The sequence below is a fragment of the Calonectris borealis genome, chromosome 9 (genome assembly GCF_964195595.1).
Source record: "Calonectris borealis chromosome 9, bCalBor7.hap1.2, whole genome shotgun sequence".
Lineage (NCBI taxonomy): Eukaryota > Metazoa > Chordata > Aves > Procellariiformes > Procellariidae > Calonectris > Calonectris borealis.
Genome location: NC_134320.1, coordinates 29,070,715 through 29,098,554, shown reverse-complemented (window position 1 = coordinate 29,098,554; position 27,840 = coordinate 29,070,715). Strand labels below are relative to the sequence as shown.

Genomic DNA, 27,840 nt, shown 5'->3' with positions numbered 1-27,840 from the left:
TGCACATTGGGGCTAGACATTACCTTGGGCCTTGAGCATTTTTGACTACTTTAGGGGAAAAATTGATGTTTTCCATGCATAAATAGTGCAAACAGGAAGAGTACTGAAGGATAAAAACTCTAAATCGTTTTATTTAAGAAAGGCCATTAGGGATTGTTTTTATGCCTAAATTACTGTCTGTTATTACTTATGAAAATATCTGAAATTTGGCAACACTGTACTGCTGCCAACACAGTTGGGTTTTTCTCTAGGAACAGTATATGGTGCGTAAAGCGTTCGATTATAAAAGGAGAAAAGGCCCGTTGACAGTTGGGAAATCCGCGCATGATGTTGCGTGGTTAAGGGGAATGCATTTTCACGCCTTTCTGTCTTTGCCCCCCTGTTTTTATGTGCTCCCCACCCCATGTGCAGGCTTCAATAAAATGGTAGCATGCTTTAAGATTGCATTCTAAAGGTCAGCTGCAATGAAACTTTTTCTAGGATAGCGTTTGCCTTAGTTTAACAAGTCGGTACTGTAACGTTTGTGTTGGGACCCTCTTCTGTGAATGAGCTGGGTGTGTGTAGTGGACGTGGCGGCATGTTGCACTGATGTGTCAGTCTTGAAGGTTGGTTGTTTTGGAGCTGACCATTGGATCAGAGAGCTGTAACCCTTCTCAGTCAGAACTTCTGGCCAAACCTTTGTACCATCTGGACTCCCCTGAAGAATAAATAATTATCATAGTATGATAGGATAATTCAGGTTGAGGGGGACCTCAGGAGGTCATCCAGTCTCGCCTCGAAGCGGAATTGGCTGCCAACTCAGAGCAGGTCACTCAGGGCTGCGTTCAGTCTGGTTTTGAAAACATTATGTCTGTGACCCAGCCTGAAAACATCAGTTCCTTTGTAAATTTTAAGCTTCCTCAGAAGTGCATTTTATAAAGTAACAAGAGTTTATTACAAGTCTTGAGTCCATTAAACCTGTTAAATAAATGTCTTGTTTCTAGCTGGTGCGTTTATGCAACGAAGGTGCTCGGAAAATGGAAAGGACAGAAATGATGTACACAATCAACTCCCAACTGGAATTTAAAATCAAGGTATGATGTTGATATTTCTGACCATAAATCATTTAGCATATGAATAGCTTTGCGTCCATGTTAAGTTTTGATAGGTTCATTGCCAGCATAAACAAAGTAAATTAGTGTAGGCTGTAATATTGACATGACTTTTCGGTCAAGGAAGACAAGTTCATGTTCTGGGGTAGCTGAAGCCCTGGAAACTCAGAGTAACTGAGGACTGTTCATCTAACCAAGCAGATTAAGCTTCAGGTTGAGGATTTTCAGGGAAAGAGAGTATCAGGATATGTTTTTTAAAAAAGAATAGATTAGCATTAATTACTGAAGAATGAAGTATGTCCAGACTCTGGGTTTGCCTTTGTGGATGAAACCCTGTCCCTGTTGGAGCGACAGTACCTAATAATATCAGTCATGGTACAATTTTATGCTGTTTTACATAATTCATAACAATGTGCATGATGGTCTTGTCACAGTTCAGAGGCACACACTGCTCTGCCCCTGTGTCCATCCTTCTCGTCATTCATTTCCTCAAGGCTTGTCAGATTTTGAATTGCTTTTTTCTCTCTCTCTCTTTCCTCCTCACATAAAACAAAAGCAGAAGAATGTACAGCATCCTGTCTAATTTGTACAAGAATTGTTGCAGTTCTCCACTGCAAATGGAGGCCATGTCACTGTGCAGTATACCCAGTACATGAATTGACGAATCTGTTGAAGTCTCTTATAGAATGGGAACTTGTTGGATGGATCAAAGAAATGTTTTTGGGGGAGGTATCGCATTGCGAAGCAGTTCTGTTTCTCACTTCAGCACGTTGTCTGGCAGTGTGTAAAAAAGATCTGATAAATTTGATCCCGTGTGAATTGACTCTTTTCTGTGAGCTGTAGATAGGGCTGAAGTTTTGCTTAGATTTCTAGGCAAAACTGTGTGTTTCCTTAAAGAGTGAATTAGTATTTGTAATTGTTTGACACAGTAAACAGTGGAACTTTAATAGTATCTTCACATCATACACTAATTCTTGCAAAGAAATGATCTATTACGGCAGGATAAAAATTAAAACTTTTGTCAAGTATTTTCATTTTAAGTAGAAGGGTTATGTTGTAGCAAAATGGTTTTTTAGTATATATTGAATTAAGTATTCTTTGCTGTAAAGACAAAGTAAGTTGCTGTGAAGATTTTGCCATCAGGAGAGAGGCCGCCTGCTGCTGCTTGATGATGAGATGTTCTCAGGTACACGACAGGAAGAGTATGCCTGAGTAAAATACTTTTAGGCCAGGGAAGGACCCTGATAGTATTTGACTTACTCTGATTTACAGCAGCACGAAATGAAAAAAACAGGCCTGTTTCCGGTCACCTTGGGACGTGTTTCTTGGAATTACAGTCTATTTCTACAAGATTCTCCTAGTCTGTCAGTTTGAGGAGTCCTCCTTTTTGTGGGAGGTGATTGAGACGGGATGACGTTAGGGAGTGCTGCACGCTGCAGAATTCAAGGAGGCAGGGGTGTGAAATCCATCCGCCCAGCTGGCTTTCCCAGCCGCGGGGTGCGTCGGCTCCGGGTCACACCTGCAGGCAGGAGTTACCCAACTTCGCCTACGACAGCGCATTTGGCAGCGTCGGATGCGTAACCAAAACCGTGTGATACCTGCCTGGAACAGCAAGCTGTGCAGCAGCAGGCTTCAGTGTAGGTGAAACTACTTGAACTGCACCTTTATTAATACAGTTCACTTTATTAATCCCACGTTTTTGTTTTGCTAGTACAGGTGCTGTTAACCCTCAAAAATTAAAGAGTCTTAGGATGCTGAGACATTCCAATTTTTTTTCTTTCTAGTACTGAAAATACAATTTAGGCTGTTATTAAAAAAAATCCTCTACAATCAGTCTTTGCGGTAGGAAAAAATAGCAGACATAGTCATAGTTAGTAGGGGTTTTATTGAACTTTCAAGGTATTTCTTCAAGTATATTTACTTTTTTCTATTCAATGTTTGTTAAAATACCATTTCTATAAATAATGTCTCATAGCGTTACATAATAAGTATTCTTTTGTGAGATGATTTTTTTTATTATCATACATGCAGTAAGTAGAAGTTCATGTTTTTAAAAACACAGTTCTTTAAAGGGTCTTGGTCAGTCTTTGAGGAAATGCTGTCTCCAAAAAGATGTTTCTCAACTTGTCTGGAATATTTTTATTTTCGAACTTTGACTAAAACCAGATGACAATAAAAATATTTACTTATAACAACAACAATAAATAAACTACCTCTTGACAAGTGACATCACTATATTTGCTAACCATAGCAATGGATAAGTGTCAAGTCTTTGGATAGTCTAAAACAGCGTTTTGGATAGTCTGAAGTCCTTGGGCGATCCGCTTTGCAGTTTTATTCATAGTTTTCGAATCTACAGAAGTACCTAACAGTGTTTTAAGTGCTTAAATTGTTTATAGTCTCTTACTTTCCCCATGGGAAGAGGATGCACGCTATTGATCGCAACTTTGCAGGTGCGAGAGGCCCTGTATAATTCTTCCCTGTACATGCTGTAACCAGCAGCTCTCACTAGTTTAATGGGAGTAATAGCAACTCTCTGTATTTTGTTTTTCTGTAGTTTTTATGCAAGTGTTTTTTTCCTTTGTGCATCTTAAATATAACCACTTAATGGTTTAGACCTTATCTGTGGTTTGAGAGCTTGCCAGCTGGCGTATAAAAGACTGCTTTGGCCAAGTTTCAGTACATTTTAAGTTCTGACAGCTTGTTTTATATAGAAAGGAGATGGTATACATGATGTACCCTTTTGGCAATTAAGGAAAAATTAATATGAAAGTAAAAAGCTGCCTCTGGAATATAGTCAGTTAGGAAAATGTAATGAACTCAGAGGAATTTTTAGTTCATCGTCACATAGAAATTTTTGAAGTACATTTTGTCTATAAAACAATCATCATGGTGCTATAATTCTGTGTTATAACCATTATAAATTAGGTAAACTATTTCTGTTCTTGCTCAAACTCATAGCGTGTTTTGGGATTTTTGTTTAACGTTATTATTTTGTTAGATGTAACTGTAGAGCATTTCATGGGAGTACAAGAGAAGCTACTCAAATATCGTGTCACTTTTGTACATGGCTAATCTGTAGAATTTGATTTTTAATTAACATTTGGAAGTTTTTATTCTTATATTTTTCATCTTTAGCACCAGAAAGGTTTTTTTTTCTACAAGCACACTTTTGTGTTCATGAAGCAAACTTGTTTGTGACGTCTGTGTGGAAGGACCATCTAGTCCAAAGTCTTTTAATTTTGTAGTCACAAAAAGTGCGATGCTGTCGCTGCTAGGGTATGTTCCGATGTTTCACATTCCTGTATTGTCACATGGAACCACTACAGCATTTCAGGAAACATAAAAGCCATTTGTTTAAAAAATGGATTTTCACGTTACTTGAAGGTACTGAACCAGCAGAGTTTTGATTAGAAGTAAGCCAACTTTTTTAAAGCCAAATGTCGACACAAAACTGTCTTTGATTTCAGAGATGGAGCTTGGGAGTTCCTCTGGGAGTGTCATATCTGAGGACTGAGCTAAACTAGGCTTTCATAACCTGTGAGGTTTAACGATGTGTCTTTAATAAAATGACCACCCATAAGAAAAATTATATAATACAGTCCCAGGAGAAAGTAATAAAGTTGGATTGATAGAAGTCAAAGTTAGCCACTGATCTGAGACGAGTGACAATATCAGTTAATGAACTTGAAGTTACAGTGATTTGTAACCAGATTGATTTACTCTGATTCACTAACACGAGACTTGGATAAAAATCCGTTTGTAAAATACGGATTTGAAACAAAATTCTGCATTTCCAAATTGGAGAATACAGTAGAAAATGCATTTAATAAACTAATGGGTAATACAAAACTAGAAACCTGCAAAAAAGTCATATAAATCAAAACAGAATATGTGACCTTAGATTAATTGGGAAGAAATGTCCGAAGGGAATTTCGTCAAGATTCAGTACACTAACGTTGTCTTGGTAGCGTGAATGCAAAAATATTAGGAATCGGAGCAGATAAATGAAATATGGTGTTTATCAGTAGTCACTTTGAAAGAATACAGGTTTTGAAAGGTCCCTAATGTAGGTCTGCAGTATAGCAAAGGTGTGTTCAAGTACCAGGTGAGGGTGGATATTCATTACTGCTTGTTCTGGGTATATTGGGTGAGAAACCAGTGTGAGGCAAGGTTAAAAGTTTAAGGCTTCTTTAATTTGTAACAATTTGCAATAGTTCCAGACGGCTGCTACATTTTGCAATTTTGAACAACCTTCATTTGCCATTAGTACACTTCTCCTAACGGAAAGCATGGGGAAGAGAGTTCTGTGGAAGTTTGATAAGCAGAAAGCCAGTTACATTTAAAGTAGAAACAAAAATTGGATTATTTCGCTTGGGATGAAGAAAAATATATATGCTCCATAAAATTTAGCAGTAAGCACCCATTCACTGCGGCAGGACTTAGGTACAAATATTAGTAAACGTGGGTGTCATGGTTTAACCCTGGCCAGCAACTAAACACCACACAGCCGCTCACTGACTCCCCCCGCCTCCGGTGAGATGGGGGAGAGAATCGAGGGTAAAAGTGAGAAAACTCATGGGTTGAGATAAAGACAGTTTAATAATTGAAATAAAATAAAGTAAAATAGTAGAATAGTAAAATAATAGAATATACAAAGCAAGTGATGCACGATGCACTTTCTCGCCACCCGCCGACTGATGCCCAGCCAGTCCCCGAGCAGCAATCGCTGCTCCCCAGCCCCCTCCCCCAGTTTATATGCTGAGCATGACCATTCCATATGGTATGGAATACCCCTTTGGCCAGTTGGGTCAGCTGTCCTGGCTGTGCCCCCTCCCAGCTCCTTGTGCACCCGGCCGAGCACGGGAAGGTGAAAAGTCCTTGACTAGGGTGAACACCACTTAGCAACAACTAAAACATCGGTGTGTTATCAACATTATTCTCATACTAAATCCAAAACACAGCATTATACCAGCTACTAGGAAGATTAACTCTGTCCCAGCCAAAACCAGGACAGTGGGCAAAGTGGATGCCTCTTCTTTTCCAGTGGTATCATGTACCTCCTGCTGGAGAACCTGTACAGGTTGCACAGCTCAGGCTTTGCTTGCAGAAGTTACCCACTGAGCCTAATCCTTGTTGGTACCAGCGGGGGAAGGTAGCAGACATCTTCAGATGCTCTATCAGCACGTGGGCAATACCAAAGGTGCACAGAGACAGAAGTACCAGCATCTTCAGCACTGAGGTTGGGACCCAAACAGGTCATTCCAGTGGTTAGGCGTGAAAGGTCAGTATCTTTGCTTAGACTATTGCCTAGTGTCAGCACAGTCTAGCAGAAGGAACCTGTCCGCTGTGTGCCATTGAAGAAGTGTTCCCACATAGCAGCTCTGCTCGGTTCAGGGCTAGCAAGTCGGTGAGATCATTGACTGAGGAATCCTGGTCAGTGGGACAGCTGCCAGCACTGCAATGGACCTTTGTCTTTCTGGCATCGTATGTCATGGTACAGCTTCAGAGATGATCTGTTCTCTGTATGACCAGGACGTGCAGTCTTACATCTCCCTTCATGTTCGTGGCCCAGAGAAACAAAAGGTCCTTCTATGGTGTCTGTTTCTCCCGCAGTTGGGAATAATTTGGATTAATAAAGCCTGATCTTCACATTAGGCAGCTATGATCCGCTTCGGCTTGCTTCAGCTGTTGAAGGTGTTGGTCCTCACCCTAAAGAGAAATGGAGATCCCACTCCACAGATTTAGAGTTCAACTACATCAACTAGATAAAGAGTAGGAGGAGCTATAACAGTATCCTTAGTTATCCATCTTAGATAAAGCTATGACAGTGGACAGATAACTGTATGATGTTTCGGGAGCTCCTAATGAGAATAGCAAGAAGACTTCCCTTCCTGCTATCAAGGGAAGAAACGTAAGTGGTTTGGTATGGTAATTACCTTGGAAGAATGATTCTACCTATACCTCATAAATGGAGGGGTGAAGGTTTATGCGAACCTGACGGACTTTTCCTGGAGCCAGTGAGATGTGCGCAGTGAGTTGTCACGTCTGGTCTGAGAGGGTGCTCTAACGAGCTCAAGTCCACGCCTCGTTAGAGCAGCACGCCTGGAGCAGTCTGACTTTCCCGTCCCCTTCAGCTGCAGCGGCAAATTACAAAGCAACTGTGGTCAAATATAACAGTCACCTTTTCTGACAAAATGGAAGACGGAGGGGGGGAAGCTGAAGTTCATCCTGAGGAAGGACAGTTATTTACTAATATGGCCTTTCATAAGTGGATACCTAAAGAGATGTCCTCTAAAAACTTTCAGACGTGTCTTTCAAACCACTGGTGAATTTATGATGTCATGAGCAAACTATATTGTTTTAGCATTAAAATGGACAACTGATTCAAACCTTACATATCACATACTGCTTTACACATTCTTTCACAGAGCTGTGTTGGAACTTCATTTACTTATAGAGTAGAAAATGGATTTTACCACATTTGATTGGTAAGCCTTCTGGCATTCCTCACGTACTTTGCTTTTTCATGGAAAAAAGGTCTGCATACTCTGAACATTCAGTACTAATCTTGTATGCTGTCTCCATCATATGTTTATGTCTGTTTTCATATACTCACAGAATAGTTCAAAGTGGATCGTACGTGTATTTCTCTGTTAAAGGATTTTACATTTTCTAATTCTGTGCGTGGTACAGAGCACACCATGAGAAAGAAGGCCTGGCATCATTTTAACTGGCCGTAGGGGTGTGATGAAATGCCGTGTGCAGTAGCCCTCACATCTGAGACGAGAAGCTGAAGCTCTTCTTTCCAACTGTTTAGGCAGAAAAGCTGTGAGGTACCTAGAGGAAAATCCAATGTTCGTATGTGCTTACTCTACAAAAACTTACATATTCCTGGAAGACAGTCTTTTGATTTTTAATCTCCTTAGGAGATCTCGCATAGTCTGTTCCATCCCAAGTATGACCAATCAAGTCTGTTCATTTTTATCTTAGATGAGCAATCAGGTCATGCGCATGAGGGATTTTCAGGTATTTGCAGGCTATTACTTGTGTATTGTATGAATGATGAAGATACCTTAAACCTTGATAACCTCTGTATTGTGCTTGTACTTACAATCTCTGAGCTTTGAGTTTATTCAAGCTTTTTTTTCCCAAATATATAATACTGTTATCTGTTTTTTTAAAAGTCTCTACTTTTGAAGGATTAAAATGTTACTTTCTTGCTTTGTAGCCATTTCCATTGGTCTCTTCTTCACGATGGTTAGTGAAAAGGGGTGAATTAACAGCATATGTAGAAGACACTGGACTTTTTTCTAAAAGAACTTCTAAACAGCAGGTGTACTTCTTCCTCTTTAATGATGTCCTCATTATCACCAAGAAGAAGAGGTAAGAGCTTCACCAATACACAATTGCCTTTGTGTTCAACTCCTTGAATCACAGAGAGAACAGCTGAGTTACTGCTGTCTTTTAAAATTATCGTGACTGCTGTGTGTGCCTCACTCTAGGGGAAATGAAAACCGAAGCTTTCTGGCTTTGGAATGGCAAACTTGATTGCATCCACGGCATTTTTACATGTTTTCTAGCCCCTTGCTTGTTTGAAAGAATGGAGATTCAAAGACAAGTAAGTGGACCTGGTACAGTTGCAGCATAAACCAGGAGGAAATACGGACTAAACATGTTTTAAGTCCAGTAAACATTTGTGACGCTATTTATATGTTTTAATATGCCATGTTTGAGAGAGTAAATGAATTATGTAGACATATGAGTGTCTAATATTGCTCGACCAGACTGCGTTTTGAAATGACAAGTAACCACTTGTTAAACAGGATATATTTTTGGCAAATGCAATTGAAATTCCAAATTGTCAGACAAATTAAAAAGTTAATCCTTGATGCCTTAGCAAAGGGAGAAGTTTTAGAAGGATAAAGAAATGTTAATTTTAATTCCCCTCCACGCTTTCAACAGTTGTGCTGTTTTTGCGAATGATGTATGGGACCACTTCTAGCAGCCTCCATTTAAATTTTTATCACTAGACTTGAGGGAAGGTTTAGAGTAATTGAATTGAATGGAATGGAATTTACATCCTTGCTCTGCTGTTGCGATTAGATAATACTTGATAGATAAACCTTATTTCTGAGACTAAAAACTGTTTTGAAGAACAATTATTTTCCATCTGGGTTGGCTAGTTAAGCCAAATACCAGCTATTTTTAAAATAAACCCTTTTGTGAAACTTCATAATTTAAATAAGAAGTTTTGAGGAATGAGATATGATACAAAATCTGGGAAGAAAATGCTAATACTTAAGCAAAGAGAAAGCTAAATGAAATTGGAGGGGAAAAATATTTAAGTGAAAGGTTTTTTTTATAAAGATGGGAAGAAAAGTGAATAGATTTCTCCCCAGCTGTCTTACTGATGCGAACGTGTTTCTGAGATTCAGTGTTTATCAGAGCTTATGCTGAAATGTTTCTGTGAAAGTCCCTTGTTAAATCACTGGGTCACTGGCGGCACATCAGAGTTGTATCACGCTTTTTTAAACTGCATTTCTTTTCTCATGGGACTACTGTTAGCATATTATTGTGTTGGTAGCTAAGTAAATGTTTGAGTTGGGAGAACAGTGAAAAATCTATTATCTGTGTTGTTACATTGTTTATTGGTCTCCTATGTGATGGCTTGTTCAGATTATAAACCAGATTTTTATAAGAACATATCTTATGCAAACTTTGGGACTTTTGATTTATAACAGCTTCCAGCTGTTGGAATTGAAATGTCCTAAATGGGCCCAGAAGCCAAAATTAAAGAATGCTTCATGTTAATGATCAGATTCATATAGCCACTCTCCCAAGACCCCCTAAACAAAGGGATGTAATTGAAAAGGACGGATTGCTGCGAGCCTCCCAGCTACTCTGAGCATGAAGCACGTACTTTGCCCAAGTGAATAAGCTTATTAATAACATCTGAGCTTTTGGTGATCTGTTCTCCCACCCACAGTGTTACCATGGGCACCACAGCAGTGGACAGAAATACTTGTTGCTAGTTGACTTCAAATGTTTGTATTTTTACTTGAGCAGTTGCATTTCGGAAGATTCTTAACATTGCACAAAAAAATCACTCCCCACTACTGTGCTAAAAATACTGATTACTTGGTGCTCCAATCATGCTGTTTAATCTTCACCCAAAAGTTAATCTTCAGCTATCCCATCTGAGCAGTTTGCCATATATGTAGAACCTCGCGCACGCAGCCGGGAGCGGCTCAGTCACGACTGCTTAAAGGCCAGGCTTGATGGTACCTGTCAGAGAAGCCATGCTGATAACTGCTAAGTAATTCTAGTCCAACCAGATGTGGCGTCGCTGTACGTCACTGCTCACACCCTCATTTCAGGGACGCTTTCCAAATGTCAGAATCATCGTTGGAAGAACTGCATTTTAAATACTGAGTGAGCAAGCGTTCCAGAAACCTTTTTATAATGAGAACATTTCAGCTATAAAAAAGGGAGGTCTTGTGTTGGTGTATACTCAGGCATGCTCCAGAGTTCTTATGTTTTAATGACACTTTGTTCATCATAATCTTCCTCAGGTACAATTTCACCTCCTGATTGAAATTGCAAGGTTTAACTGTCTTCTCTCGCCCATTAAGTAGGTTAAATGGAATTTAGTTACCAAAATATCTTCCTTCTTAATGGACACTCTGTGGCTATATCTCATGCCACTATGAAATATTTCAGAGGTTTATGCTTTCCATGTCAGCTACTGGACGGTCCATTTTTGTGTGTGTTACATATACCTTGGTAATCATTTAGGCTCTGAAAAACCATAGACTATCTTAATACTTGTAAAGTTTTAATGCATTACCTTGAAAAGAATAGTCAGTGCTGCGTGAGTCAGGATGTCCAAATCGGTGTGGAAAGTCCAACTTTTACATGGTTGGTGCACAGGAATTAATTAGTATCAATTAATTCTTGTTCACGTGAACACAGATGTCAGTTGGATTACGGCATGAAGTGAAGAGCTGGGTGATGTTTGGCCTGCTCCACTTTAGGTGCCGTTAAGTACTCTTCCAGGGTTACCTGTGGAGAAGGCAGGTCCCTTTGGAGAGCAGTTCTCACTAGAAGCTTAATTCAGCTTGTCCAAACTGCCCTGTCGTGCTTGGGAGATCTGCTTTCTCTTGGGCTAGTGAAGAAACTATTGCAGGTTCCACAAAGTATGATGAAATTAGTGCTTTATTAAAATATAGAATAATTAAATACACATACTACTTTTATGTTTGTGTGTATTTCCTTCATAATGAGTTTTCAGTTTCCTCCCTCTTTTAAACCACAAGTGTAAGTATCATCCGTACCTTTCCTGCACAGCTGATGAGCATAACTGCTGGGTTTAGACAGATATTTGTCTGAGTTTCTGTAGTGAGCACTTTACAACTGCCCGAGGAGAGGAGAGGACCAGGCTACAGAGGAGATGATGTCTCCGACACCTTTTGCAGGCTTGGAAGCGTACGCTGTAACAATATCCTGCCAAAAATAGGTTACAGCTAGCTTTGAACTCTACCAAAAGTCAAACGCCTCCTTTTATTCCACATGCCCTCCTGGGACCATGAAGATCTGGTTACGTATTTCAGTTATTAATGCTCAAAGCTGCCTATGAGCTAGCTCTGTGTTCTGCATAGTTCAGGAGAACTCCTGAATTAATAAAGTTGTGTTATATACAACTAAATAGCTGCCTTACCCAGCTATTCAGAAAATCCACTAGTTGCATCCTGAGTGCTTTTAGAAGATTTTAGGTGAACTCCAGAGAGGCTTATATTTTTGAACGAGTGTACATTTTATTGAATATTCTGTTTCCATAATCCCCTAAGGATGCCACTAGAATCCTGTCTGTCTTAATGGCTATATGGCTTGTCAGCTCCTGCGATACCTTGACAGTGGAATGCAGCTGGACTTCCTACACTGGAAATCACCCAAAGGTTCACTGCTACTTGGGAATGGTACCTGTTCACAGCTGCCTGCAAAACCATAGTTTTTCTCATGCCGGGGGTGATTTTGTAACTAAAGGCAAGGACAAATGCAAAGTAACTTCTATGGAACACCCAGGATTCCAGAGTAGCAGAGCTGGAAAGAGTAAAGGAAATAGGGAGACTGATGGTGTGCTTTCTGTTCAAGTACAGGTGGCCTAGAACAGATGATATTACATCAATAGATACTTGGTCTTCATAAAAGTGCCTCTAAAATTTGTGTGTGTTCCCTGCGAAGGGATATGAAACATGTTGTTTCATGTTCTGAATGTAAATAAAAGTTTAGCAAAAAAGTTAGTTGTAAACTGAAAATGAATGTTGGCATGTTTGTATCACCCGATTACAGTAATTTTACAGAATGTGTTAAATGTCCTTCCTGTTACTCTGCTGCCTGGCTGAGCGGATTACATTTCCGTTTATGTAGATCTGCTCACTCCAGCACTGTCAGCTTTATCAGCATATTTCATTATCCGTTCGGAAGGAGGAGAGTTTGTGGGCCTCACAGGGCACAGGAGGTAAAAAGAGGAGGACTGCCTAGTAGTTCCAAATCGGACTATGTTGTTGAATGGAGATAAGAAATAGGAAGGATTTGTAGAGGTTTATCTCTGTTGATTAATTAGTAAGGAATGCATTTATTATTACGCAAATGTATAGACTAGTTGATGAATTAGTAAGGAATGCATTTATTATTCGTTATGCAAATGTGTAGACTACATTTCTTTTTCAGATGCAAGATTCCCAAATAACTATAGCAGCATCCCTAGCTGGTTTTGCGAGTTCTGCCCTTGGCTAAGATTCTGCCTAGACTAAAATACTGAACTGACTTCTTTAAAACAAACAAACAAACAAAAAACCCCAACACAAAAAACCAGAAATGCCACACCAATCCAACCAACCTACCCTTCCCTGTTTTAGAGTTTATATTTTAAGAAAAAAGAAAGAGGGGGAGAGAGACTGATAAATATTAGATATAAAATGATTTTTTTTGGTTTTTTTTTCTTCAGTAGGAACCCTCAGCTACTACGGATGGCACTTGAAACAACTGTCCTCAAGTGATAAGTAGCATCTTCTTGTAGCTAAATGAATTAATTTGAATCTAGAGCTGGATTTAAGGGAATGTGAGACCTAAATCCACAGTCTCCACTCCCTCCCCTCTCATGGCCTCTCTTTCTTTAATGAGAGAGCATAGAGCATAAAGCATAAAGACTTACGCTTTTCTACAGTAGGACAATCACAGTAAATTTAAATTTGTTGTATCTCAGGGAAGAGCTGTGTGCACTCCTTTCCCAAAAGATGCGGAATACAGAATACATTTGAATTAAGATTCCTTTTAGCATCCCTGGGTTATATGCACGGAAATTAAAACTTAGCTTTCCATATGCTGAAATATTGAAGATTCTCCCAGCTTCTCAGTGTGCTCATGTTAAATTCCTTTAATTAGACCAAAACCTATTTGTAATCTGTATTCCTTCTACTTTGGGACCCAAGAAGTCAAGTGTAATAGCATAATTAACCTGGCTTCATTTTTACAGAGCTCTAAAAGAGCTTGCTGTGTCCATCTCATCTCCTATGTGATTTATTTTTTAATTTTTTTACTCTAAGGAACATGGAAAGAACAGTCTGATCAAAAGCTAGGTTAATCAAAACTGTGTGGAGAGTTTTTAAAGCCATTTTAAGTTCTTGCAACAGTGCTCTTGGAAGTTTTGTATGTTTTGTGCCTTCGTCAACGGTACCTGAATGGGGAGCTGTGATTCCAGCCGTAAGAGTGGAAAACACCAGCGGATTGTGGGGAATTGTTGGTACCATTTTGAGACTTGGAGAAAAAGAAACCGCGAGGGAAAGTTTTAATCTTCTATGAGCTACAGTCATTTCAGTCCTTCTATATGATAAATCTCACTGAGCTTGTCTGTCGTTGCTTCTGCTTCCTTTGTAAAGCCCCCAAACTCCTCAACAAAAGATGAGAAGAAAAAATACTTGCGAGAAGAATTAGAATATGATACTAATGGAACTATGTCGATCGTTTGAGAATGTACAAAGCTGTACTGAAAAAACCCCATTTCAAGTATTTAATTCACAGAACAAAGTAAAAATGTACACCACATCATTGAACTAAGAACTTTGTTTTTACACTAGATGCCCTGGCAGAGACTATTAATCCACAAAAATCCACAAATACAATATGATCTGTAAACCTGTCATCACTTGAAGAATAGAGAAATTCTTCTAATGCTGCATGAGTCACAGAAATCAGCAATAACTTGTGTTTTGAGTCATAATGTTGCTCAGTTGTGTTTTAGCAATTATTTTTCTGAAGGTTTAAAAATAAGAATTATAAAGACCATTAACCACTGATTATTTGCAGATATTTCTGACAGTTCACAAAGTGGGTAGACTATATTCCAACAGACATCAAGCCATCATCTGTCCATTTTCTTACAATAGTTGAGCAACCATAAAGGAAGAATACGCTTCATTTGCACCTGCCAGAAAGGGGTGTGTCACTGTCAGCATTTCAGACTGCTTCAATTCCAGGTGTTTGGGATTTGATTTGTATCAGTTCAGTGCTTAGGTTTCTGTATATCTCTGGCAGCAAAATTAATCTTCTCAAGTATTTTTTCAATTTAAATTATTTTAATGAACCATAGGAATATGAGGCTCTACTTTAAGGTGGAGTTCGTATGGTTGCAGCTTCAAATTTGATGTATTTGGTTTACTGAAAACTTTACAAACACAGCAATGTATGGCCTAGGAGGGAGAACTGGTTTTATGCCTGTGTAAGCAGGTTTTTTTCCATCTTTTCTTGTTGCACCAGTGTAGGACGATAAATCTGAAAAAAGTTTACAAGCTTATATGAAATTATGAGGTAATTAGTTTATCAGTGTCCTGGGTTGATGGTATATCCTGGTAAACTTGCAAATGCATCTAAGACAATTCTAGGAAATACGCTCACAAGCTTCAGTGGAAACAAAAAGGCCTTTTCAGCTGGCTTCTCTTTTCTTGTGATCAATTGCTATTTCTTGAGTAAGCGATGGAGGTTCTTTTAACTGTTTCTTTATGTTTCACGACTTTAAAAATTTGGAGATGCACAGTTATTTTCCACTTGAAAAAAATAGTTTCCAGTATTGCCTTGACATGAGTAAGTAGCAAAAACATTAGATACGGTAAGTGGTTGAACTCAGGTAAGAGTGCTGAAGAATGCTGCTTAAGATGTCTGGGTATTCTGAAGTTGAAGCACACGTCATAAGTAGTCGTAATGGATTGAAGAATAGGGGGTTGAAGTAACTGTTCGCTGCTACCACCTAGCTCTGCCATATGTAACAGCGTGCCTTGTCCAGACAGGCGTCCTCCTTTGCCCTGTCTTCACCTGTCAAGAAGATCTTGATTAGCTGAAGTGATTCTCACATTTAAGAATAAAAGTCTGCTGTTCAGGGAAGAGTGCATATTTTCATTTAGGTCCTTCTGTTGTTAAAATCAGTAGCACTTTTATGTTCTGATTTGTGATGTCTAATGTTTGCATGTTCTCACCTATCTGGGAAAACTACTGTAACGTCATTTTGGCAGAATTCAACATTCAATGACTTTGACATAAGAAGTAGTTCTGAGGTCTTCTGTTTTCTCTGTCAAACATGGTATTGTGTTAGCGAAGATAAGTGTTGTCCACTTGTCCACCCACATTTCAACCATAAGGAAAGCAAAGCTTCTAACTTGCATAGTGTCTTAGAATTCTTTCTAGTCACTTTTGGGAAGTTACTAAGCACATGTAGCAATCTTTATTCATATCACTTAGAGTTGGTATATTTATTTACAAAGTACTTTCTAAAAGGTAAATTGCACAGTGCATTTTGCCAGACCAATAGTGTGTGACAAGCCTTTGCCCATTTTTAAAATTCACAATTGACTAAGGTTATGTTTCAGAATATTGTAAAACAGTTTTTGGACTAGGCCTTCTACATGCAGATAGATGAGGAGTACAGATGATTATTCTGTATTTAAAATGAAGATCAATGGTGTTTATCTGGAAGCAGTATACATACCCATAGTTTTACAGGCAAAGGAAAAAGGAAATTTTACTTTCTTTCCTATACCACTCTAAAATTAAGGTTTGTTGTTCATTTGAAGCTACAGAAGAAAAAAGTGCAATTCTGTATAATTGCTGTGCCTGTTTTCAAATTTAGTGGAGTTAAGTTGAGCTTATACCGTCCCAAGAACGCCGAAGTCATTTAACTGTGCCACTAAATGAAATTCCACAGGGTTTAAAAACTTTATATCTTGGAAAATCGGTAGTTTCAAAACCAAAGAAACAGAAAAGATTAAGATCTGAGGTGTTAGAAGAATCATGCCATACTATGTAGTTAAAAGTGGATTCTATGACTCAGTTTGCTTCCGGACATACTTAATGGAAAAGGAAACATTAAACTTGTGGGTTTTTTTCTTCCCGCCTTTGTTTTGCAGTGAAGAGAGTTACAATGTCACAGATTATTCTTTACGGGACCAGCTGGTGGTACAACAATGTGACAGCGAGGACCTGACTTCTTCTCCTGTAAAGAATGCTTCAACGATGCTCTACTCACGGCAGAATTCTGCGGCTCACCTCTTCAGGCTGGCGGTCCTCAGTAACCACGCAGGAGAGAAGGTGGAGATGCTCCTGGGAACAGAGACTCAGTAAGTAAATAGTTACCGTTTCTGTAATTTTTCACCTGACCATCTCAACAGGCTGACCCCCGCCCCGGTCAAGGTAGTGCTGCTGTGCACGCTGAGTAGTTGAGTGTGTGAATCTAAGTGTAGTGCAGCTTACCATGAGGAAAATGTTGCTTTTACTGTTGTCGTTAGGGGAGGCTTTCTCTTCGCTTACCTTGATAAGAAGACCTTGAATAATCTGACAGCAGAGATTCATTTAAGCTTGCTCTGCCTCTGATACTTTTCTGCGCTGGTTGGTTCCTTACTGTTTTAAAGTATCTTACCCTAATTGTCACTTCTTTTAGCAATGTAGCATTGGTACCATGTTGTCCGTATGTAGAGCACAGTATTAGCAGGAGGAAGTCGGCGCAGGTGCATCCTAAGGCATTATGGTGGTAGCAGGCAAACGTTGTTAGGGTATGAATGCAGAACGCTCTTGTCCTGGAGCAGTGATTTGTGAATTATTTATTATAATGGTTGGATGGTGCAGAAGTGGAAACAGTACTGGATTAAAAGGAGGAGTTTGGCACTGCCTTGGGGAAGCTGTGGAGCTCTGCTGGGATAGAGGTGGTCCTTGTTCTCCTGATGCAGTTTTTGAAGAGTGTTCTGCTTTAGAAACGAGCAACAAGAAGTGTCTTGTTCTTTTGGGTGCAAATATCCGAGAGGCGGTCATTTCTCTGTGGTGCCATTAACTTCCACAACCCTTCACAAAAATGAAAGATTTTATCTGTTTTGGTGGAAGCTGGAGGCGGGGTAGAAGACATGAAACAGAGTGCTCCAGACGTATCCCAGTCTGGAAAAACTTACAGTTTTAGGTTTGCTTTCAAAGTTTAGAATAACCCTGAAAGAAACTATAGATCATTAATGATTTCTATTAAAGATCTCATTATAAAGTAAGCAGATGATTCAGACTTGTTTGGAAATGCATTTTTATTGGGAAAAAATGCAGTACATTTTTAGTTGTCTGGGCTTTTTAAGAAAAGACATTTTGTTCTGTGGATTTATTATTGATTTGCTATATACTGTTTGTAATATAAATAGCAGTCTAGCAGATTGTCATTCAGAGGAAAAGATTCTGAAAAGAAGTACTTTATTTGAAAATTACCTATTTTTATAGAGTATTGTCAGGTACAGAAAAACATAACTTTCTCTTAACTTTGAGAAGGATGAGAAGGGAATCTACAGTAGGAGGGCCAAGCTGGATGGTTTAGAGTGCCTACTGAACAGAGTTTGCACATGTAAAACTTAAATGTTTTTGCTGATGCGAAGATTTCTAGCACAGTTTGATCATGTTTTGTCACTTCATGTGGTGTGTGGTTCCCAAGTACAAAAGTACCAGCATTAGGTCAGGAATATTACATCGCCCTGTGAATAAGGCACAAAATATACAGTACACACAGATTATAAAGAAATATATACTTAAACTGGGAGACAGTCTGGCATTACCCATTTTCCTCGGAGTTGTCTGAAAGGAAATGTAGTTTTCCTGTTAAGAATGGTTACAGGGAAAGGAAAATGAGAGTCGAGATAACACCTGTTTCTAACAACAAAAAAAAAAGCCACAAAGTTAAGCTCATGCAAAATTGTATACAGATGTTCTTATTTTGATTGAAACACAAGTTTAGTATCACCCACATTTTAATGACTGAAATGTCTAAAGGAGCATGCATTGTAGTTTTGGCCATCTGTATGAGATCAACAGGTACCAAATGTTAGTAGGACGTGCAGTAGTTTCATCTTTGAGGAAGAATGTGTGCTGGGATTTAAAAAAAAAAAATCACAGTTTCTTACTAACTGCCAAAAAACCAGTAAAAATATTTATATTCAAGATGATCAGTGGGATATTTTTTTCATTCTGAAAGAAGCATGCTCAGAAAGACTTCCATTCTGAATCCCTTCATCCAAAGGAAGTGTCGATAGACTTTCTGTGAACAGAAAAGAGATTTCTAGCGCTAGCTGGAAGAAAGGCCGTCAGGTGTCGGTGTTCTCGGAAGAGACTGATGAACCTTATCATGGAGTGATGCATAGTGGGATGCTCAAGTTATTCCTGCCCTCCCTCTGCTCTTCAGGATGGACTTCACAGACTAACTACAACCCCTTGCTGAATCGTCTCCTCAGTTGCTGAGCAATGGTGCATCTTGGAAGATGTACTCTAGAGAAGTCTCTCATAACTTGTGTAAATGTCCCATTTTCTGACACTTCTGGAAACACCATAGTGCTATTTCCAAACAGAATTTTATTCTGTTTTCAGATTTTTGACAAAATCAGATCTCAGCAGAAGACAGATATTTTTCATTATTTTTAGTTAAAAACTGAAGTTATCCAAAGACAGCAACAGGATTTTTTTAGGGGAGGGGGAATAGGAAAATTCAACCTTGCAACTCCCTTGTATTATTCTAATCTGTATTGATAGCAAAGCCCTTCAACAAACATGAGATGAAATCTAATTTCACTGAAATGTTTGTTCTGGCAATCAAGTTCAAATTTTGATTTTCCAAAATTCAAAGTTACAATGATTAAGTTGTTATAGCTCAGGTGTTAACAGGGGTGATTTAGGATTAGCTTTCTTTTTCCTTTACTGTCTGACCTCACTTTAGGTTGTTCTACTCCCTTCCAAAATCAGGTGTCAGTAATTTGCTCTTCTGTGATTTATTGTATAACACTTAGAATGTAGATAATTCTTTCTGCTCTCCTCAGAAATCCTGACACACGTAATCAGAGATTGATTATGTTTTTCCTAGGTTATACAAGGTGAGATGCAAATGACTAGTTTAGGACCCAATGGAGGCACATCTGGAAACATAAATGTGTCCTTCTGAGAGCACAGAGAAACTTTGGGCTCTTTTTTTTTTCCTCTTTTTCTTTTTCCATTCTTTCTTTTCATTCTAAGTGCACGTTGCAGATAGTTCTTACTCACAGGAAGCTTGGCATTGTATATTAAAACTGCTGTATTGCATTTATCAGATGCTTTGTACATCACATGGATTCTTTTTTTTTAAATAAGATTACTAATAAGTATTAGTCACAGACACTAGCAGAGTTTACCTGCATTACTTAAAAATAATGAAAATAAAGGTATATAAGACATCATGCCAGTAGGTCCCACATACATAGGCTTTTTTTCCTAATCCAACATGCTTAAAATAGTTAAATATGTTTGAATAATATATTACAGTAGGAGTAGATTACTACTAGAAGTAGTATCACACCTTCTGGCCATATTTTGAGGGGAGGAGAAAGGAGGTTTGGTTTTGTTTTCTTTACCCAAAAGAGGAAAAAATTTATAAACAGAGAATCTTGAAAAGGGTCAGTCTTGACCATTATCAAGAGCACAAGTTGGGAGACTGAGTTTTGTCTTTGCCATTTGCAGGAGCGACAGAGCTCGCTGGATTACAGCACTTGGACAGGACAGAGATGGGCAGAAAACGGACAGGACAAGTAAGTTACAATTAACAAGATTTCTGAGAGCTTTGACATGAGAATAGAAACGCACTGCCCCTTAACGGGGACACAAGCAAGTGCAGACTATAAATACCCTTAGAAATGTTGTCCATTTTTTTTCCTGGGCTCTGTTTCTTTAGTGTATGTGCAGTTGCCATCTCTTCCTGGGCCCAGGGGCTTCTCTGAGGAGTTCTGTTTTGCACAGTAATTTCCGTTTGTGTTCATTAACGCTGGTTTGGTCAGCTGTTCCAATCTGTTAGCAAAAGTGCAAAGCCCTTCCCTTGTATGTTTATACCAGGTTTGTTTGTGTGTAATTGCTCAAGTAGGAAGCCATTTGCATAATTGGCTGCCTCCTTTGGGTTTTTTTGGGGGGAGTATACTCTGAGATGGAAATTTTTAAAATGAATTGTATATATATTTTAATAAAAGATGCTGTTATGTGAATTGTTTAACTCAGCCTGGCTTATTCCTTCCACAGCTTTGACTCAGGTAGAGATCATCAGAACTTACACAGCAAAGCAGTCAGATGAACTGTCTCTTCAAGTTGCTGATGTTGTTTTGGTTTATCAAAAAGTAAATGATGGTGAGTGAGAATTTTGCTGTTAGTAACCATCTGCCACCACTGCAGGTGAATCCAGCTAGAAAAGTGTTTCCTAATAGCATCGGCCGTACAATGAATAAAGGTTCAGCTTCCAACAAAAACTTGAGCATTTCAGTTCAGGTTTCTAAAGGATAGCCTCTGTTCAGGCAACGGATGTTCAAAGGAGCTCATCGCCTACCATAATTTAAATAGGTAAATAGCTGCAGAAAGTAGGTGCTGGTTGTTTTTGACATGTGAAATGTCCACAAATAAGAAATTGCATTCTACCTAAAAACATGGAGCTCAGACATTTTAGTGAGTGAGCACTAGGTTTGTCTGAGTAAGAGAAACATGCACATTATTAGCCATACTAATGCTAACAGTGCTTCACTGCCTGTTAAGTATAGGGGTCTAGCACAGTGGTTTTGCCTAAGTTTTCCATAGCGTCGAGTACCTGGAGATCAAAAGTGATTCTTGCCTGGATGTGCAAGTGATTCTACTAATATCTCATGATGTGCTGACTCAGTGATGCTTGAAGCTGTCAGCACCTGAAGTACTAAGTCCTAACTTAATGATGTTATTCAAGATTATGTATGAAATCAAAGATCCTATCAGTTGTGCTGCATTGCTCTATTTAGATTGTAATTATATTATATTCTTTACATTTTCAAACAATGTATTTGAATTACAACATAAAAAATGTGTAACACTTGTTTCATATGATGTTTATTTTTACATACTATTTTGTTCCTAGTCTGTCTGTACAAAAACCAATCTGTCAAATCTATCTTAATCTGGTGCTTTATTCACTACAAAGGTAAATTGTATGTGACCCTGTCAAGTGCAACACAGACAGTTCTGACAAAGTATCTTTAACATTACTTGAACAGATTTGTTACTCCTTGTCTGTTCACCCTTGCAGGTTGGTATGAAGGGGAACGATTGCGGGATGGCGAAAGAGGTTGGTTTCCCATGGAGTGTGCTAAAGAAATCACGTGTCGTGCCACGATTGACAAGAACATGGAACGGATGGGACGCTTACTTGGACTTGAAACCAACGTGTAGACTGCTTCTTCATACTATATTACAGGATTTGCACTAACTGCTGTCAGTGGGGACATGGTTGCGTGCCCTACAGCTCTCGCATGGAAGATGTAGGTCACCAATGAAAAAAATCTAGTAACAGAGCACTGATGTTTCGGATACTCATCCCTTTTTGTTTTGCGTTTTCAGAGCTCTGAACTGAAAGCTGGGCTTGACCATAGCAGATTTCAACTAGACGTAGTTTCTTAGGCACTGGAGATCAGCCATGCATCTCTTTGACTCAAATTTCAGTTTCAACTTTAGTTCCTCCATCCCTGCCTCTTTAAGTATTCTTTCTCCAGCGTTTTTTACACACTTTCTCTGTGTAGCAGACCACCAGAAACTCGCCCAATCCATTCAGCTGGCGGTGAATAGCAATACTGGGGGTTTCCCGCTCCTAAGAAAACGCAGTGTTACATTCTCAGTACCAGAGTATGTTAATGGAATACTTCCCAGTTGTGCCAAAATCTGTGTGTAACCTGAACTACAGTAACCAACCCTGTAATTCATAAAGGACTACCTCTCCAGCACAAATCCAGGGACGTCCCAGGCTTTGTCAGAAGTAATTAGATCGCTCGAATCAATGTTGGCAAAGCTGACCCAAGCTCCAGGGAAGAATCTAGAGAAGTGCCTCTAGTGGTGGTGGTCTCTAATACAGTGCATTGCTTGTTCAGGCAGCTCAGACTTTTTCTCCTTCTAGTGCTGCAGTGGTGAAAGGATTTCTGAAAGCAAGAAAGAGGTACCGAACTCTGCAAAATATATAATGTTGATTATCTTGTTCTCAGATCCATTTTAGCACAGGTATTTTAAAGGAGTATAACTGCTTGGAAATGTGTCCATTTTGTTTCAGTTTTTCCCATCTGTTTAACTAGGTCTTTGTATTAAGCTGTTGCTTCAGAGCAAGGGTTTTGACGGGGACCGCACAAAACATGAAATAGTTTGTTCTAGGTTTGGGGGGTTTGTTTGGGGTTTTTTGTCTTTTATTCTTTCTGCTTTTCTGCACTAGAAGAGATTACTCCTTCTATGGAGGCAAAAAGTTCAACTGAACTTCTGTTTACCTACATCTTTAGCATTTGTTAGCATCATGTTGAATCCACAGGTGAAAAAAAAGAGGGAGAAGAGCTGTAGAGTTTTGTTAAAGTGCCAGGTCTTCTCCTCTCCAGTGTATGTAAATGGTACGATCCCCACTGAGGAAAGACTTGGAAGTAGACAGCTCAGGACCCTGAGTAACTTGGTATTTTGTTATCTTTCCCTTCCCCTACTGCAGTGTGACTTGATGTCACTTCATGCTTCAGGCAGAGATAAGAGGGAGGGCGAGAGAGTGATAAAATAGTACTCGGAGATAAAATAGTACTTGCTTTCAGAGGAGCTCACATTGGTGCTGCTTCACACATGCTCTTCTCTGCTTTAGAGAAGACTTCTCACAATTGCACTACACACAACACCTGCTAAATATTTGCATCATCTGCAGTTTAGCTTTGGAATTTCACAGGAAAACCACCACTTAATGTTGTGTGAACAAAATGCACTCAAAAATGAAATAAACTTCAGTGCATCTTTTCTGTATATAGGTGTGACAGTTTGTATAAAAGTCTTCACCTTTTTAAGGACCAGCTGATAACTCAGCAGGGTAGATATATATTCAGTAAAAATGAGGGAAAATCTTGTAGCACAAAGGCTTTCTTCTTGTTGCATTCCCTGTCTTTTTTCAAAAGGGCTGTATATTGTTTTATATATTGTAATATGTTGATTCGATTTGTGAATGAATTGGATGTTTATAAATATGTATCTCTGTAACAATTTAAAATACATTAGGAAGGCAATAATTTTGTACAAAAATACTTACCTTGACAGTCTGGCAGTGGTTATACAGCCTTGTAAATTAATTTATAAGTGGATGATAAAATAGTAATGAGATGAGATAAATTGTAAATTGAGCAAAGACTTATTTAACATAGTAAAAATACTGCTAATATTTTAACAAATTCTATTGTACACAGGCAGATGTTTAACACATAACTGAATGTAAAAATCCAGAGATTAATGTTATTCAGATTTTTTAATACCTTGTATATATTTTTCATATCTAGTTTTTCCAAAAAATGCTGTAATGTTTTTTAAAGACATTTTTCATTTTTCCTATTGTCAGACACAGTTCTTCAGGAATTAAAGATTTCCATGATTTTATAGGACAACAATCAATAAAATGCTTTTAAATTGTTACTTAAAAAAGCTTTGTTTTTTCTTTAAGAAATAGTGTTAAACTGCAAGTTGTTAATATCATTCTTGTCAAAGAAATTAAATCTGTTCTGTAACCTGTGGCATTTTAAATTCTCTGTGCTATAAAGATAAATAGCACCATCATGTGTCCTACTTCATCTGTCATAGATCCAATTTACATGTATGCAATGGCATAAAATGCAGCCCTAGGAGAACATCTTCTCTCTCAGTTAGAGCCTGTAGCAGGAGAGGGAGATAAGAAAACAGTCAAGAATATAAGGTTCTTCACCTATCTGCTTCTATAGTAGAGTTGAGTTAGAAGAGACCTATACCACTTCAGGGCTGACCAAAAGTTAAAGCATGGTATTAAAGGCATTGTCCAAATGCCTCTTAAACACTGACAGACCTCTCCAGGAAGCCTGTTACAGTGTTTGACCACCCTCTCTGTAAAGAAATGTTTTCTAATGTCAAGTCTGAACCTCCTCTAACACAGCTTTGAGCCATTCCCAGGCGCCTCCCTCTCCACATCCCCTCCTCAGGAAGCTGCAGAGAGCAATGAGGTCGCCCCTCAGCCTCCTTCTCGCCCAACAAACCCAGCATCCTCAGCCCCTCCTCAGAGGACTTGCCTTCCAGCCCTGCCACCAGCTTGATTGCCCTCGGTGAGCCTCTAAGAACCTGGTCCTGCAATCTGACACATTTTGAACACCTGACTTCCAGAAATGACTGTTCAGAAAGTAAATCAGGAGAGAAGGCTGAAACAGAGCCCTGCTGTAGAGCACTTGGGAAGTGGAAATGTTGGCTCCAGGTCTTGTACTAAAGATGACTGCATTAGTTATTACTAAATAGTTACAATAAATGCTGGAAGACTGTACTGTAACACATACATAACAACTTATCTATGGGTTAGTATACAAAGGAAGATGATTGCTTGGACTAGAAACTACACCTTATTCAGTGACCCAGGTGATGTCCCTATCCTTGAGAAGAGGTAAGGCTCCAGCTCCCAAGTGCCTTCAGCAGCTTCTCCACCACAGAAGTTTCCCATGGTGTGCCTGGTGTTTTCCCATTAAGCAGCGATGCCTGCTGGCCACCACAGTGGTCCAGGAATCCTCTCCAGAGTGGTGACCACCTCGCCCTTAGCCTAGGAGCTGTTACAGCCTCGCTGGCACAGGTATGGCACATCATACACATTCATTCATCTACATGTTTGTCCCAACAGTTTGTTTGTACCCACCTGCAAGATGCCTGAACAAAAGGATCAAAAAAAAAAAAAAAGTGGCCTTTTGGTGAGCTGTTGAAGCAACACTTCCTGAAGCGCACTACATTTGCTAGGGAAGCAGCTGACACCATCAGTGTTTTCCAAGCTACAAAAAAAACTTTTCCAAGTGTTTTTCAGCACTAGATAATTCCCCCATGCACAGAAATAAAAGACTCTGCACCACATTCTGTTTAGTGTAGCATCAGCATGTGCCTGCAATAGGTATTGAGCAGGCACACACTGATAACTGGTATGTCCTCTTAAAACACTCAACTTTCACTCTAGTCTAAGTAAGTTCCCTTATAGCTCCAAGAAGTCTTAGAAATCTAAGACAGCATGACAAGCAATTTACTGCAAAGTTTATATAAAAAAGTTTTCAAAAGCTGAGTTTTCTTTTGTTTTTTTTCCTTTCTAGCAACTCCACAATATTTTCATTAGCAAAAAAAGAAGTCATCTTTTAACTCTGACTTGCTCTAAGATGAGCACTTCAGAGGGAATGATCTAAAACTCACTTACTGCTTTCACTAACCAACATGTGCATGTGCACACATACACATGCTCTCTCTTTCCTGCCCAAGGATGACGACACAACGCTAACACCTCCTTTTTAATTAAACAGCCCAACAGTGGCAGAATACAGCTAGGAGTTTGTTACTGCAAGATTAACTTTCATTTCATTTTTGCAGGGCCTGGAATTTGTACCCCTTCCTTCTTCTAATCAGGTTTTAAAGCAAGCCAAAAGTAAAAGGCGCTCAGTTCCCTGAATCAAAGTTTCATTTTACGTGATGCAATTGAATACACATTATGTAAGGTGGGCAGAAACCATGCGAAGTCCAGCATGTGTGACTGGCCCAGCACTTAGGTACCTGCATGGATGAGAACGAAATCCCAGGTTTACACCTTCCCCCCACTGAAGCCAAGAACGAACTGAACATTAGCACTGCCAGGGGAAGGAACCTGCTCAGTCCTGGAGAGCCCACATGCCTACAGCAGGTCTGTGGGCTCCTGGAGGCCACCAAGAGCCCTTCAGAAAACCAGTGCCCACCTGACACCAGCCTGCCCAGCATTTCCAAATACTCATGTAACACAACTAAAGAACAGTTATTATTAACACTATCTTTTCTGCTTCTTTGTATCACCCCTGCAAATGTAATAAATAAAACATTTTTATCTGCTGAACTTTAAAAGAAGTAATGCTATAATGCAGTATTTTTCTCAACTTTCAAGTCAAAGAATAAATTTGTTCTCCATTATGCAAAGCTAATTTGCTGAAAAAAAAAGTAAAAGTAGCACCACTGTAGTCAACCTACACAACCTCATGAAACGCAGTCTTTGTGCAGCATCATGCTTACATGTACATACCTTAAACTCTGTATCTATAGAATATATTCACACAAGCTTCTTTTTTTCCCCTGTATATCCTGTTTCTGAAGTAACACACTTAGTCAGAAGAAGTGGACAGAACACAAGTGTTAGAAATAAACCTAGAGTAAATTTTGATGCCAAGATTGAGGAAATCTGAGGACGTCTTGCCTCCTGGGAAGTACACAGAGATCGTTCTTCAGTGGTGCTCTTAGCTCTACTGTAGTCTGCAAGTGATTTTCAATAGTTGTATCATAACAACTACATCATTTAGGCAAACTGGAGATAACACGAAGGTCAGGAAGAATTCATCACTGAATTCTGTTTCATTCCACAACCTGGAGTTCCAGAAGATGCTAGAAACTCTAACACACAGGCAGAAAAGCCTTCATTAAGTGCACTATGAACTGGGAAGAGAAACATTCATGGTCTCTGGCCAGCCATATGAAAAAGTAAGTTAAAAACCTTACATCAGCATTACCTCGCCTATTGCTGAATAACCTGATGTCGTGGTTTAACCCTGGTATGCAGCTAAACCCCACGCAGCCGCTCTCTCACTCCCCCGCAGCGGGATGGGGAAGAGAATCAGAAGGGTAGAAGTGAGAAAACTCGTGGGTTGAGATTTCAACAGATTTCAAGACAGTTTAATAGGGAAAGCAAAACCGCGCACAAGCAAAGCAAACCAAGGAGTTCCTTCGCTCCCTCCCATGGGCAGGCAGGTGTTCAGCCATCCCCAGGAGAGCAGGGCTCATCACCTGTAATGGTGACTTGGGAAGACAAACGCCACAACTCTGAATGTCTCCCCTTCCTCCTTCATCCCCCAGCTTTTATTGCTGACCAGTAAGGCCATATGGTTGGTGCGGGATATCCCTGTGTCCAGTTGGGGTCAGCTGTCCCGACTGCGCCCTCGCAGCTTCTTGTGTCCCCCCAGCCCGCTTGCTGGGGGCAGGGTGAGAACCAAGACAGGCTTGGTGCTGTGCAGGCACTGCTCAGCAACACCTGAAATATCCCTGTGCCGTCCACACCGTTGACATCACAAGTCCAAAACACAGCACCATACACGCTACTATGAGGAAAATTAACTCTATCCCAGCCACAACCAGTACATTTGACATTGAAAAT

At 39.4% G+C, this 27,840-nt stretch overlaps 1 protein-coding gene across 1 annotated transcript in view; it reads left to right on the top strand.

Moving 5' to 3' along the window:
• Positions 1-24,238, top strand: part of ARHGEF26 (Rho guanine nucleotide exchange factor 26) — a 59,282-nt gene extending 35,044 nt beyond the window's left edge. Inside the window, exons 9-14 of the mRNA XM_075157525.1 lie at positions 984-1,073; positions 8,323-8,477; positions 16,550-16,759; positions 20,145-20,212; positions 20,694-20,798; positions 21,718-24,238. Of these exons, the coding sequence (XP_075013626.1) occupies positions 984-1,073; positions 8,323-8,477; positions 16,550-16,759; positions 20,145-20,212; positions 20,694-20,798; positions 21,718-21,860 (771 nt within the window). The 3' untranslated portion in view covers positions 21,861-24,238. The remainder of the gene's footprint in view (positions 1-983; positions 1,074-8,322; positions 8,478-16,549; positions 16,760-20,144; positions 20,213-20,693; positions 20,799-21,717) is intronic.
• Positions 24,239-27,840: the final 3,602 nt, after the last annotated feature.